The sequence below is a fragment of the Primulina huaijiensis genome, chromosome 10 (genome assembly GCF_012295235.1).
Source record: "Primulina huaijiensis isolate GDHJ02 chromosome 10, ASM1229523v2, whole genome shotgun sequence".
Lineage (NCBI taxonomy): Eukaryota > Viridiplantae > Streptophyta > Magnoliopsida > Lamiales > Gesneriaceae > Primulina > Primulina huaijiensis.
The window spans coordinates 18,598,772-18,612,714 of NC_133315.1; the positions used below are offsets into that span (position 1 = coordinate 18,598,772).

A 13,943-nucleotide genomic window follows, 5' to 3' on the forward strand; every position below is an offset into this window, starting at 1 on the left:
GGGTAGTGGATCAGATTGGTTCCAAGCTAACTGGTTTTGGGCCGGTTTTTAGCAGTTCCGGCAACGGTGGATCATGAATCAGATCAGAACCAGAATATCGGAACTGTAAAGCATGCCTAGACACTATGATGATGTAGTTGTGGAGCTATCTATGTATTAATTCCTCCAAAAGATTTACTTTCAATTGCTTCAAGAAAAGGGAAAAAATCAAATACCTAATAGGCATGGGATGATTAATTAATTAATAGCGTGAATGGAATCTCAACTATATTTCTGGTAAGTTGCATAAATTGATTTTTCTTTTTAATTTTTTTCATAAATAAGTTAATTTGGGTCTATCTATTTCTAGGAATTATACATTTCAAATATTTAATTTAACATTGGTTAAGCTAAGTAAATTATTACATTACTTCTCCCGCGATTCTTAGGATATAGTAGACATATTGTGTGTGTATATACATTTTTTATTTTCAGTTTCCTTCGGCTGCAATATATTTATCTATATATCTTTATATCTGAGTCTCGGACCAAACGATGGCATGCGTAGGTTATATATTAATTATATATATAACAAGCAAGAACGTGCAGTTGGGACAAAATTTCGCACACAAGCAACTAATTTTTGTCAAGAAATCCATCATTTTTGCTGCTACACATATCTATGTATGGTGGGGGTGGAAATGGTGGGGGGTGGAGGTGGAAATGGTGGGGGTGGTGGCAGAGGTGACAGAGGTGGCGGTGGAGGAGGCGGAGCTGGGAATGGTGGGGTGGTGGAGGAGGAGGATGGGGATGGGGTGGTGGTCGGAGCTTGGGGCGGTTGTTGGGGTTGGGAGTGTGGATCAGCATTCTCCGTCAGCCCACTAATTCTTGCATAAGTTAAAAATATGCATTTTGATTATTTTCCTTCATTAGTTTTGGCTATGCTCACAGGTAAGTGTAAAATGTTTTTACGTTGCAACGAGAGAATAGCATGTGATTGTTTTTGTAATTTCTTCTTTACCTTAATTATTACCAAACATAATACCAGTTGAGAAATCAAATATCACTCATTAATACTAGATTGCATTTATGTACCGTGCTCTGCAGTAATACCAAAAATAGGATTTTTAAATCTTTTTTTTAAAAAAAAAAGATTTAAAAAGTTCCGACTTTCGAAAAAGAAACGAGTCCCAGAGACTGGAAGATTACAAAAATGTAAAAAATCTAGTCACACAAGTACCGAACAGAATTATCTAGACAGTGTACATGCCACCACACAATGACAAATTTTCATCCCTGCTACAATACAACGAAAGCAAAATCGATGAAGGAAAAATAGAAGTCCTACCCCACGGAAACTAGACTATTTACGTAAGGCAAATACTTTGCCTCGGTGCTTCCAGCTTTCGAGCCTATCACTTCAAGTTTTTCATCCTTCAAGCTATAAGAGTGTATAGCACACCCATTAAGAATCATCACGATATTTCCATTTAGACACGGGAGAAGTCGGTATCTGTTCAATGCCACTTGAAGACGCAGTTTCATTTTGTATTTCAAGTTCAAATACAGACCCCCATAGACCTCAACAAAGTAGTCATTCTCGTAGATATTAGAAATCCCAATGTAGCATAGCTCCTCATTCATCTCTGTCAAGATTCCTCCGTGTGGGCAATAATTAGGTAGTGAGATAATCTCATGAATCGCATTTGTTGGATTAAAAGCCAGCACTTTCTTTGAGGATGTCTCCCAATAAGCCGTTCCTTTGATATAGAATCCGTAATCTGCTAGAGTAAAACCTGCCTCCAACTCTAAACAAATTGTGGTTGATTCCGTCCAGGATCCTGTTTTAGACGAGTATACTTCAAAGCAAATCATTGTCGGGTCAACAAAAGTTACTGGGCAGATCAACTGATAACTAGCATCCATGTTGCGTACTGATGGTTCAAAGGCAAGCACAATTGCCGTTTCAGGTTTGTGATAATAATAGGAAGGCCGAGGAAGTTCTTTCCACTCTTTGTTTACAGGATTGCAGATGTAGTAAGTATTATCGCCATTTTGATCTACGCAGAGTAGCAAGCCGTTAGAGGAGCTTTTAATGGTCACAGGTTCAGGCAAGAATCCGAGGGAAGGTGAAGGAACTCCATATGCACTACGATCCATGGTTAAAAACTCAATGTTTTCTTCGTTTGCTTGATAAAAGTAACCGGATAATTCTTGGAAGGAGTAACTTTGCTGATGGGCTAAAAAGGGATGTTGAATCCGTCGATCCCACTCCATTGATACAGCCCTGAACCGGACAAGGCTTTTTGCTGGAAGGAAAGGGAGAACATGGTCTTTTACAAGAATTTGGATGTCCTTGCTTTCTTTCTTCTTCACGAATGGAGATGACTGGAATCGTCGAAACTGCAATCCAAGTTGACGAATATGTCAAATTAGCTAGTGTTTGCTGATCCACCAAAAACCACTGTGCTAGTCTAATTCGTAATTTAAGGAATAACTCTTGAGATTGACCCCCATACTAAGATCAATAATTGTATAAAAACTCAAGGGTAAAGAAAATGACGGTCGTCTTTAAAACCATATAGAAACTAAAGCTTCGTCATCATTTGCCTGGCAACTATTCAAATAATAGTGGCATTGTTAATCCAAAATTACAATTATACAAAACTAGTCAACGTTAAAAAAAACATATAGATATGTGCTCGAAACATCCCACCTTTGAGCCAACTCAATCATGAAAGACCGGAGTCCATAAGAGTCATATTTGAAATTCAAGAAATATAAGATTATCCGTTTAAGAGAACAAGAATAATTCAATCACATATAAAACTAAAAAGTTAAAAGGAAGATGAAACATACACTGTGATGGTTTCCATCCATGCTTGAGCAGCACATTTTGGTTTCACTATGTGTACTTTCAATCAATAAATCTTCTTCTTCTTCTTCTTCTTCCATCTCCTCCGCCTCCTCCTCCTCCTCCTCTTTCATCTCTTCATCTTCCTCTTTCTCTCCTTTTGCCTCTCCCTTTTCTCCTTCTGGCTCAGCTTCTTCTGATTCAACGAAGTACCATTCATCCCAGTTGACCATATCGTCCTTACCCTGATCAATTTGTTTCAGTGAACTCATGATTCTTGATTTGCTATTCATGAATACAGTTGCTTAGATTGTCCTGCCAATACAAGGTAGACCAATCAAGAAACACCGCAAACTAATGGAATAAAAAATTTAATCCCGTTAATACATAAAAATGGGATATAATTCAAGCGGACATAAAAAATAAATTCAAACCGAACACAGAAAATTTATTATACGAGCGCATCAACGAAACAAATAGAATTTCAGCACCATAATGAAACATCTGTAGAATCAAAAGAAAACCCAATAAAATTTTACCAACCCTCGATTATGAGTTTCTTCTATCGACAAACAAAAACAGAACAATTTTCCCCGAAATAAGAAATATCATCAGGATCATCAGTATAAACCACCAAGAAAACTGGAACACGAACATTTGAAACACAATCCAGAGTGATCAAGATAAATGAACCTTAATTTAGAGATCAAAGAAAAACCCATTTACGTACACTCCTAAACAGGAAAAAGAAAATCGAAGCCGCCATTTCAAAATAGGGAGTTACTAACAGCGATTACTTGCACGTAAAAAATACGCATCAGCATGAAACAAAAATCAAGAAGACTTTCCAGTTTCAGATATGAATTACCGAGGAATGACATTTAAATTGTTTAGAAGAAGAGAATATCATTCAATACTTCTTCAACGAAATTCGTTGAAAACTTCACCATCCTTTCTGCGCTTATAGACTGCTGCTTCCTTGCAAGTTACGCTTAATGACATTGAATATAATTGGAAGAGATATTAATTTTGAGCTGTAAATTTTTGTATTGAATTTTGTATTGAATTAATAGCGAGATTTTGATAAATGAAATTTTTGTATTAAATTTTATTACAATTATGAACTAAGCATTTTACAAATTTTTTTTTTTGGTCGGGTTCTTATTTGACAATCTCAAAAGCAGATATAAACTAAGCATTTTGAGTTTTGAAATAAAAATTACGTATACGCATAATATTAATTTGAGTGGGTCTCATGTGAGACCGTCTCACGGATCTTAATCTGTGAGACGGGTCAACCCTACTCATATTCACAATAAAAAGTAATACTCTTAGCATAAAAAGTAATACTTTTTCATGGATGACCCAAATAAAAGATCCGTCTCACAAATACGACCTGTGAGACCGTCTCACACAAGTTTTTGCCTATTAATTTATACCTAGACATATATAAATTAACAAAAATTAATTGATAAAAAAAAAACTTTATTTATCCTCCCCAAAAGTTTCAATAATAAAATATTTTGTTATTTGTAGGTTTTATCATATGGTATAGATTTTAAATGACTGAATTCTTTTGTTTTTATTTTGAATTCATTTCTTCAAGTCAAGATATATGTGTGTACACTATGGTTATTTTCTTTGAACACTTTTCTAGTCAAAGTCGTTTAATTTTACGTGTACGTGTGAGAAGATATATAGAACTTGAACTAAGGTGTGTGCGTCTCCCAAAAAAAAAAAAAAAAAATCAATTGGAGACGTTATTTTCTATTTGGGTTTTCAAAAATATTGAAACACGTATTTCTAATTTATCTAAAAATTTAAATTATTTTAATAAATTTCAAATATATAAAAAAAATTAATTTTTATGTCAAATTTAATATACTATCATCACAGACTAATTATTATTATTAATCAGGAGTGACTTATGTTTACTAAGGCTACGATTGGTTGGAAGGATAAGATAAACTAATTATTAGTATGTAAATGATAAAGAAATTGATTGTAGTAGGATTGTAATATATGGTATAAAATAATATTATGTTTGGTAAGATTTTTAAGTGTAGGATAATTTTGAATTTTTTGATGAAAAGACAAAATTACCCTTCCCCTTTGCGGCGACGGCGACAGTGGCGGCAGCGGCCGGAAACGTCGGTCGGCGCCGGAAGTGGGCGACCGTCGCCCGGCGGTCGGCGGTCCGTCGGTGGCCGGCAGTCCGTCGGCCGCGGCGGTCGGTGGCGGGAAGTGGTGGTGAGTTTGAATATAAGAGAAGGATAAAATTGGAAAAATAGGAGGTATTAAGAGTTGGATAAATAATTCTAGGGGTGAGGAGGTATTATTTTAACCTACCTAATATAACCTAATTATTCATAGAAGAGATTGACTTGGTTAAATAATTACGCGTACCAAACAGCTGACTAAGTAGGATAAAAAAAATAATCCCCCCTTATCCCCCAAACCAAACGCCCCCTAAAAGTCTTAAAAGTCTCGGTGACTCAACCCATTATCAATAAAGAGGAACAAAATTGTTTACGTATCAATGATTTTTTAAAAGTTATACATTTTGATACATTTTGTTCCATTAAAAAAAAAATCCCTTCTCTACCATTTCTTCAATTAATTTGGTTTGTATATATTTGGGTGTCACAAAATACAAGTCGGCTAGTGAAATTAAGTTTCAACATTCAGAGTAGGTCTCTTGTGAGACGGTCTCACGAATCTTTATCTGTGAGACGGGTCAATCCTACTGATATTTACAATAAAAAATAATACTATTAACATAAAAAGTAATATTTTTTTTTCATGGATGACCCAAATAAGATATTCGTCTCACAAAATACGATCCGTAAAACCGTCTTACACAAGTTTTTGCCCAACTTTCAAGCGTGTACGAATTTAGATAAAAAAGAACAAATTTTAGTGGTTTTTTGGGGTCTACTTTTTTAAAAGGAATTTTAAGTAAATTTACTTGCTTCTTCCACCCTGAAAAAATAACTCTCAACATATTAGTGATTTAGAAGCAAGTACTTCGTACCAAAAACCATAAACCCCACCCAATTATAATGAAAACTAAAAAATATATAAGATAATGTTTTTTTTTTTTTGAGACGAATCATCCTGATCCATATTTAAAATGATAAGTAATACTTTCATCATAAAATATAATAATTTTTAATCAATCGGGTTAATGAGCTGTATCACAAAATTGATCGTAAAACGATCACGTTCTCACATGAATTTTTGTGAAAATTTATGAATAACAAGGAAAAGGAAAACATACTAACAGTTTGAACATTTTATCAAGCAACCCACTGCAAGTTCTTCTATACACAAACAACACATTAAATAAAAAAAAAAAAAGTAACTCTAGATTATGGCGGAGAACTGGAGATAGTAAAATTACTTCAATCTGAATTTTATGGCCCAAACTGTTTGCTATTCTCCCTGTACAAGTGTTATCGATTATGCAAAAGAACGGAAGCATATATATTAGTAAAAGTTAACAAGGACATAAAAATCCAATACATACCCAGCCAAAACCAGAAACTAAATTCAAAAATCAAACTCCCACTGTCTACATTGTATAAAGTTTGGTTTTTATCAGACTAAAAGCTCAAGATGACATGATAGCATAATTCTAATAATAAAACAACACTTGAAGAGAACAAACAAAATATTAGTGCCAACTTTGTGGCAAAAATTTATGACCCAGCATAAACAAAGTTCAAAAGAGACTCCAAATTCTTCAGCAGTAGATCCTTAACCATTCAGCATAAAAGCCAAAGCAAATTCTGCATCTAACTTGATCATTCTGCTGAGGCACCTTTCTTTGGTTTCACATCCTTCACCTTTGCAATCCTTCCACTTGTTTTTCCATAATGCTCCATATTTTTCTTTCCCTTATTTCCACCGGACTTCTCTAAACCTGTTAACCTATCTTCCTTTGACTTCCTACCCTCCACCTTCTCTGCTTTAGCCTTTTTCTTCGCCCGCATTTTCCCATTCAACTCATCCAAAACTCCTCTCTTCAAAGTTTCCCTCTTGTTCCTTATATTCCCCATATTTTCTCGAATTGTTAAATCATCATCCTCAATAACATTTGTCTCTTCATTACCATCAGCATCACTTTCGTTCATCAAAATTCCTTCCTTCTTCTGTCCCGCAAATTCATCATTATCCTCACTCCCCACTGGCTCCTTCTCATTCATATCATCTTTATCATCAGCCCTCTCCATAACATCGCCAACATCCATATATTGAAGCTCATGAATTCTCCCAGTCTTCTTCTTCTTCTTCCCAATATTACCATCCTTGATCCCAATCATTTCCTTAGACTCGGCGGCATTATCACTCAATTTCACTAGCCCGGCTCCCTTCCCACTTTTCGCACCCTCTATTTTCAACTTGAGGTCTGGCAAAGCTTGATAAATCGGCAGCGCCACAGAGTCATAGAACTTCAGGTGCAGACTCCTCACACCATTCCACTTCTTTGGCACCTTCTCAATAGCCCCCACAATCGCATCAAACACATTATCCACAACTTCATCCTTTTCCATCAACACTTTTCCGACCTTCACCACACAACATGTCCCGGTCCTCATGTACAGTAACGCACTTCCCAAAGCCCTCTCCACTTGAAACTTCAAATTTTTCTTGCTCAAATCCACCCCCAAAGGCAGCTTCTTTTTCTTGAAAAAATCCTTACCTATCAACTTGGGCAGCAAGTGAACAATCCTTTTGTCCACCAAGAATAAGTCGTAGCTATCACAGAGCTTCCTTTTTGCTTCAAAAGGCTTGTAATTTGTCTTCAGTTTGGAAATCTTAAGAACTTTTGAGATGGGAATGTTCTGTGATTTCACAAGTTTCTTAATGTCTTCAGAAATAGGAGTCGGTGATTGAGCCCTGTCGTCTATGATCAAGCAAATCTGCGATGAAAGGTCCAAGAGGGGGTGAGGAAGCGATATTCGAAACGGTTTGGTACGCGATTTTGACGGAATTTTCTTGAGGGTGAGGTTCAGGTAGACGTAGTCATCATCGAGGAAAAGCTGCAGCTTTTGACTGGAAGATTGTTTGGACTTGTACTTCAAAAGAGCGCTAACAGCCCTCTCAATCATCGACTTGTTAACTCTAGATGCATACTCGGCTGGTTGTTGAGCGACGGAAGCCATTTGACAAATACTAAAACAATATTTAAATTGTTTAGAAGAAGAGAATATCATTCAACTCTTGATTTGCTATTCTTGAATACAGTTGCTTAGATTGCCCTGTCAATACAAGGTAGACCAATCAAGAAACTTCGTAAACTAATGGAATAAACAATTTAATCCCGTTAATACATAAAAATGGGATAGAATTCAAGCGAACATAAAACATAAATTCAAACCGAACACAGAAAATTTATCATACGAGTGCATCAACGAAAGAAATAGAATTTCAGCACCATAATGAAACATCTGTAGAATCAAAAGAAAACCCAATAAAATTTTACCAACCCTCGATTATGGGTTTCCTCTTTCGACAAACAAAAACAGAACAATTTTCCCCGAAATAAGAAATATCATCAGTATCAACCACCAAGAAAACTGCAACACGAACATTTGAAACGCAATCCAGAGCGATCAAGATATTTGAACCTTAATTTAGAGATCAAAGAAAAACCCATTTACGTACACTCCTAAACAGGAAAAAGAAAATCGAAGCCGCCATTTCTAAATTGGGAGTTACTAACAGCGATTACTTACATGTAAAAAATACGCATCAGCATGAAACAAAAATCAAGAAGACTTTCCAGTTTCAGATTATGAAGAACCGAGGAATGACATTTAAATTGTTAAGAGGAAGAGAATATCATTCAATACTTGTTCAACGAAATTGGTTGAAAACTTCACCATCCCTTCTGCGCTTATAGACTGCTGCTTCCTTGCAAAGTTTAATGACATCAAATATAATTGGAAGAGATATTAATTTTGAGCGTAAAATTTTTTACCAATATAAATTTCATACTTTCAAGATGTATTTATCTCGTCATTTTGGGGACTTGAGATTTTGCAAGATCTCGTTGGATTTCAATCAACAAGAATAAAATTTTTATGCCATTTAAATTTAGATTTTTTTTAAAAAAAATTATCATATGATAGAGATTTTAATGGAAATATTACGTTTTTGCTCTTACTTTATATATTTTTCAGTTTTAATCATTTTATAAGTCGGTTTGTTGTGAATAGTAAAATAATTATTATTTATTAACAAATAAAAAAACCTTTATTCATCTTCCCTCAAAAGTTTCAATAATAAAATATTTGTTATTTTTAGGTTTTATCATATGGTATAGATTTTAAATGACTGAATTATTATTATTATTATTTTTTGTTCTTCAAGTCAAGATATATTTATTTTACGAATCAATTGAAATTTTTGACAACTAGAGGAAAACACGAATTTTCAAAATAACTGAAATATCAAGAGTGGGTCTCATGTGAGACCGTTTCACGGATCTTAATCTGTGAGACGGGTCAACCCTATCCATATTCACAATAAAAATTAATACTCTTAGCATAAAAAGTAATACTTTTTCATTGATGACCCAAATAAAATATTCGTCTCACAAATACGACCTGTGAGACCGTCTCACACAAGTTTTTGCCAAACATCAAATAACCAAATCAAACTACACGTGATTTTCTCCCCATAATTCCATAATAATTAAATTATTCATTTTTTTCCCAAAAACAATTGAAGTTGACCCGATCTAAAAGTGAAATTAAAAAAAAAAAAACTCAAGGTTTTACATATTATAATTTATATTTCATATCCTACGAAATAAAATAATATTTTTAAAAATATGATCGACTGACTGAGTTAGGCTTTGAGGCCAGGACATCCAACCAGTCACCGGGCAGACTTTTTTACTGCAAAATTTGGGAACGGCTCATGTTTTGTTCCTAGAAATTGTCAGATTCTCACTTCAATTTTCGATTTCTATGTGGAAAACGTTTATTTGGGCTTTGATGATTTTAAGCGTGCGTTTCCGAAGTGAGAGCAGCGACACTGGGAATTTGAGATAGTATAGTATATTGGAAGTGAGATGGGGCAATCTACCATTAGAAGAGGAAGATACGCATATGTACATGACGTGAACGGAAGCCCACCTGAAGCTATCGATGTTCACCATATTCTTGTTTCCAATACGTGGTGCAGGGTGTCTCATTTATACACATATGCTCTACTTTTTGCCATTCCAGGATTTCTTTTTCTCCGTCATCCGCTGGTATTTTTTAACTGTTAATATGTATCTGGTTGTAAATGCTAGTTTTGGTTCCTTGTGGTTGGATGGAACTTTCATTAATATTCCTTTAGCTTGGAAAAGTCTGTGCTGTAACTTGGAATCCCGGGCATTTGGAATGATGGCTAGCTGTTTATTTTCTCATGAAATTACACTGGCTTGGATCTTCGAAAATTTGGTTTTTGATTCAATATAACAATTTTACATCTTTCCAATGACTTGCCATCCTGGTTATTTAAGTGCCTTTCAACTATTTTACACAGGGCACTCTAGTTGCTGTTACTTTTTGGAGTTTCATCTTTGCTGGTTTTCTCTTATGGGTATCACTAAGAAGACAAATCAAGAAAGGTGGTGAACTGTGTTGTGAAATTCTTATTAATGAGCAAAAAAATTTTGTTCTTGTGCTTTTTTTGTAAATCCGGTGATGAATGCTGGATGTTCAAGTGGTCCTTGCTGGTTCTTGATCATCATACTCATAATTCATTATTAGTAGCTTGATAATCATACTTATAATTGTAGTGTTTTTTAGTGTTCCGGAAAATGTTTCAAAAAGAATATGTATTTTGGTAATTGTATTGGAGAATGTAAGATATATTTGGTTCTTGAATAAAATAACGTTTTGCTGTAGATGTCGGTTCTTATAGAATTTGTTGGGGAAATGATGTTGTATCGTTTTTAATTTAGTTATTTTAATCGTGTGTGAAATACTATGACAGTGGAATGATTTTGGAAAGAGATGAAAGTTGGATACAATGTAATGATTATACTGATGGATATAGAATTGAAAGAATGTATAGTTGGGGAGATTGTGGTGGAAAATATGAAGTAAGCTTGGCTTTACTTTGGGAAAATCAATTTTTTTTTGAAAAGAATGCTTCCAAATATCGGTTTCAATTTTCATCCTTTTCTCCTGTTTTTCTCATGTCTTTTCATCTGGACCAGTTTCATTTTTTTGAAGTCTGGTTTAAAATTTCCGTGCAGCAGAGTCTGTTATAATCTTGGCAGCTTTTGGAGTTCAGCTTGAAACTATGTTCGGAAGGTATTCCTTCATTATTCTAAAAGTATAAATTTGCATCTTTTGCCATGAGCACGGCCATTTCTTAATATCTATAAGTTTTTCTTTTCTCTTCTCTTTGGAAAGGAGATGAGGAAATCCTCAGTGTAATATGTATCCCAAATATATGGATTTGTGTTGATTGTTGCTGTTGTCTTCTTTTTGAAGGCATGTTGAGAGAGTGATTCTTTTTCTGGAACTATCTACCCTAAAAAATGTGATAGCTAGTATTAGTGTCACTTCTATCTTTTGAGACATCTGAAGTTAATATATTCTCTGGTAGATTATAATTTTGATTCTTTTTTTCATTTTTATGCCAGGATCAGGTAGCTTTTCCAAGTTTTTCTCAAATTTCTATAAATCACAATAGATTAAATTTACCGCAAAGCCGCAATGTGCTTCTTTTAACACCCCGCAAAGCCGCAATGTGCTTCTTTTAACACCTGTGGGTGTCATGAAGGAATTGGGATGTTTCTATACACTATCAATCCTAAACACTTTCGTATTTTACTTTATTCAAATCAGCGGGAGAACAGTTCGCCACTTTGTTCCAATCAGCAAGATTTTGAAACCTGTACTGGTTGAATGTATCACACCGTTCTCTTGTTACTGGAGTTTCTCTCTGATTGTACGTGGAGAGGAAGAACTTTTACCCGTGCTCAAGGTAAGTTGATTTTTTAGGTAAAGATTTTTGATTGAGAAATAATATGCAGTGCTGATGACCCATGTGGTACTATGATGATCGTTCCTTGAAGTGATCCTACAGTTTTTCCCATTTAAATGTTTGGTTGTATAACGAATAATTTCGACCATTCTTTTGTTTGGTTCAAAGTGAACAATCTATTTTCTATTCAAAGTTTTTTACTTCTTGATCTTGGATTCTAGGGATTATATCCTCCCGTCAAGATGTTAGTTCCCATTTGGAAGGCTCTGAGTGTTGCCATTGCTAATGGAGAATGCAACCCGACACTAGATGATTCACTGCCAACTGGAGAAATTGGTACTTGAAGGTTGGTTAAACTCACAGGTCACGTAGTTTACCCTTTCACCTCTTTCTCATGGAAAAGGTTACTGTGAAACTATGTCGAGCGAAGACAAGTTGATGGGCAGAAATGTATGAATAGTACATGATGCTCTCCATAGATTGGGCAGTGTAATGTTCATGTTCCGCAAGATCATCCGGCTTATGTAACGAAGCACTATTGTTCGTGAGGTTTGGTGGAAAATAATTTGTTACGATTGGACTGGATTTGTAAATTTATTACATGAATGCTCGAATTTGATTTCAAAACTGAAGAATTTTAAAGAAATTTGTTGTAATCATAATGATAACTTCCTCTGCAATCCAGAAGGAGAAGAGAAGAAGCTCAAATTCAATATTTATGCATAGCTCAGATGTAAAAATTTGATTTTTATTCATACCCACCCCGCTACTTGAATGTCATATGAATAGAATCCTCTTATCAAATTCTAACAAAATTGTGAATTTGAAATTTCATTTAACATTATTCCAAAATTTCACTCAATACAATACACGTTCCTCCCTTTTCGAATGTTGGTCTCCAAATTTTTCATCAGCAACTCGAGATTTCATTTATTCAGGCGATGGCTTAGGGCCAAATCCACTTATCCAAAGATCAAACTCAAGAAAGATGGAGGAGAAAGGGATACCAGGCATGTACAACTGCTCAAGAGCAGGGGGCAGCATCTTCTCACCAACTCCCGAGTTCTTGACGCCATTGTCGCAACATCCAACATAAACCCAGAAGACACCGTTTTGGAAATCGGTCCCGGTACGGGAAATCTCACCCTCAAGCTCCTTCAGGTGGCCAAAAATGTTGTAGCCATCGAAATCGACAAGCGTATGGTCGACATTGTTGGTGAACGCGCTGCTCAGTCTGGGCTCCAAGATCGCCTGAATGTGAGTTGAGGGAGTTTGCTTATGTTCTCAATATGCGCATCAAGTGTTTGACTGTTTGTCTTATGGTATATCATTTATCGTTGTTGCTGATTTCGCTTGCGTTGTGTGACAGCTAATCTGTGGCGATGCTTTGAAGACAGAGTTTCCAGAATTCAATCTCGTTGTGGCTAATATTCCATACGGCATATCTTCGCCTCTGTTGGCTAAATTAGTCTTGGGGTCGAGCACTAATCCATTTAGAAGTGCAACGCTGCTTCTTCAGAAAGAGTTTGCCAAGAGACTGCTAGCAAATCATGGCGACTCAGAGTTCAACAGATTAGCTGTGAACATGAAGTTACTGGCTGATGTAGAATTTGTAATGGATGTGAGCAAAAGGGACTTTGTTCCATGCCCAAAAGTTGATTCTTCTGTCGTCAAAATCTATCCAAAGATTGAGATTCCAAATGTGGACCTCAATGAATGGTGGGCATTTACAAGAACTTGTTTTGGCAAGAAAAACAAAACTTTAGGTGCCATTTTTAAGCAAAAGAAGAAGTTGATGGAGCTGATGAAATTGTCGAGGGGTGAAGGGCTTAACTGGATGCATAATGAAGGGGACTCAGATTTGAGCACGAGCACGAGCACCAGCTCGAGCTTGTTTAGAGAGAGAATCATTAGTATTTTAGAATCAGGTGAGTTTTTGGACAAGAGGCCTTCAAAACTATGTAATGAAGAATTTCTGAGGTTGCTGTGTCTTTTGAATGGAGCTGGGATATATTTTCATGATCAAGGGAAGCAAAATGGTTCGTGTGATTCGGCCTTTCTTGCATCTGATGATGATCTGCAGTAACTCCAGGTTTAAGATTGAATATAT

The 13,943-nt window shown here is 35.6% G+C and overlaps 4 protein-coding genes across 5 annotated transcripts; 2 read left to right on the forward strand and 2 right to left on the reverse strand.

Annotated features, from left to right (window-relative positions):
* Positions 1-1,149: 1,149 nt before the first annotated feature.
* Positions 1,150-8,684, reverse strand: LOC140986098 (F-box protein At5g07610-like). Its single transcript, XM_073454094.1, has 3 exons — positions 8,575-8,684; positions 2,839-3,148; positions 1,150-2,382 (listed from the first exon to the last, which is right to left on the reverse strand). The coding sequence occupies exons 2-3, from the start codon at positions 3,124-3,126 to the stop codon at positions 1,324-1,326; spliced, it is 1,347 nt and encodes a 448-aa protein (XP_073310195.1). The 5' UTR covers positions 3,127-3,148; positions 8,575-8,684; the 3' UTR covers positions 1,150-1,323.
* On the reverse strand, positions 6,360-8,075 carry LOC140986097 (putative ribosome biogenesis protein C306.07c). Its single transcript, XM_073454093.1, has one exon. The coding sequence runs from the start codon at positions 8,050-8,052 to the stop codon at positions 6,640-6,642; it is 1,413 nt and encodes a 470-aa protein (XP_073310194.1). The 5' UTR covers positions 8,053-8,075; the 3' UTR covers positions 6,360-6,639.
* A 1,009-nt stretch (positions 8,685-9,693) lies between the features above and the next one.
* LOC140986659 (uncharacterized) lies at positions 9,694-12,447 on the forward strand. Of its 2 annotated transcripts, none has more exons than XM_073454968.1 (5): positions 9,694-10,100; positions 10,379-10,463; positions 11,097-11,154; positions 11,695-11,833; positions 12,055-12,447. In XM_073454968.1, the coding sequence occupies exons 1-5, from the start codon at positions 9,918-9,920 to the stop codon at positions 12,175-12,177; spliced, it is 588 nt and encodes a 195-aa protein (XP_073311069.1). In that variant the 5' UTR covers positions 9,694-9,917; the 3' UTR covers positions 12,178-12,447. The 2 variants fall into 2 exon arrangements, with proteins under 2 accessions (XP_073311069.1, XP_073311070.1); XM_073454969.1 differs by having other exon boundaries at positions 11,100-11,154; positions 12,055-12,445.
* Positions 12,448-12,557: 110 nt separating this feature from the next.
* LOC140986657 (ribosomal RNA small subunit methyltransferase, mitochondrial) lies at positions 12,558-13,937 on the forward strand. The gene is made up of 2 exons (XM_073454967.1): positions 12,558-13,090; positions 13,203-13,937. Exons 1-2 carry the CDS (start codon positions 12,722-12,724, stop codon positions 13,917-13,919), a joined length of 1,086 nt encoding a protein of 361 aa, XP_073311068.1. The 5' UTR covers positions 12,558-12,721; the 3' UTR covers positions 13,920-13,937.
* Positions 13,938-13,943: the final 6 nt, after the last annotated feature.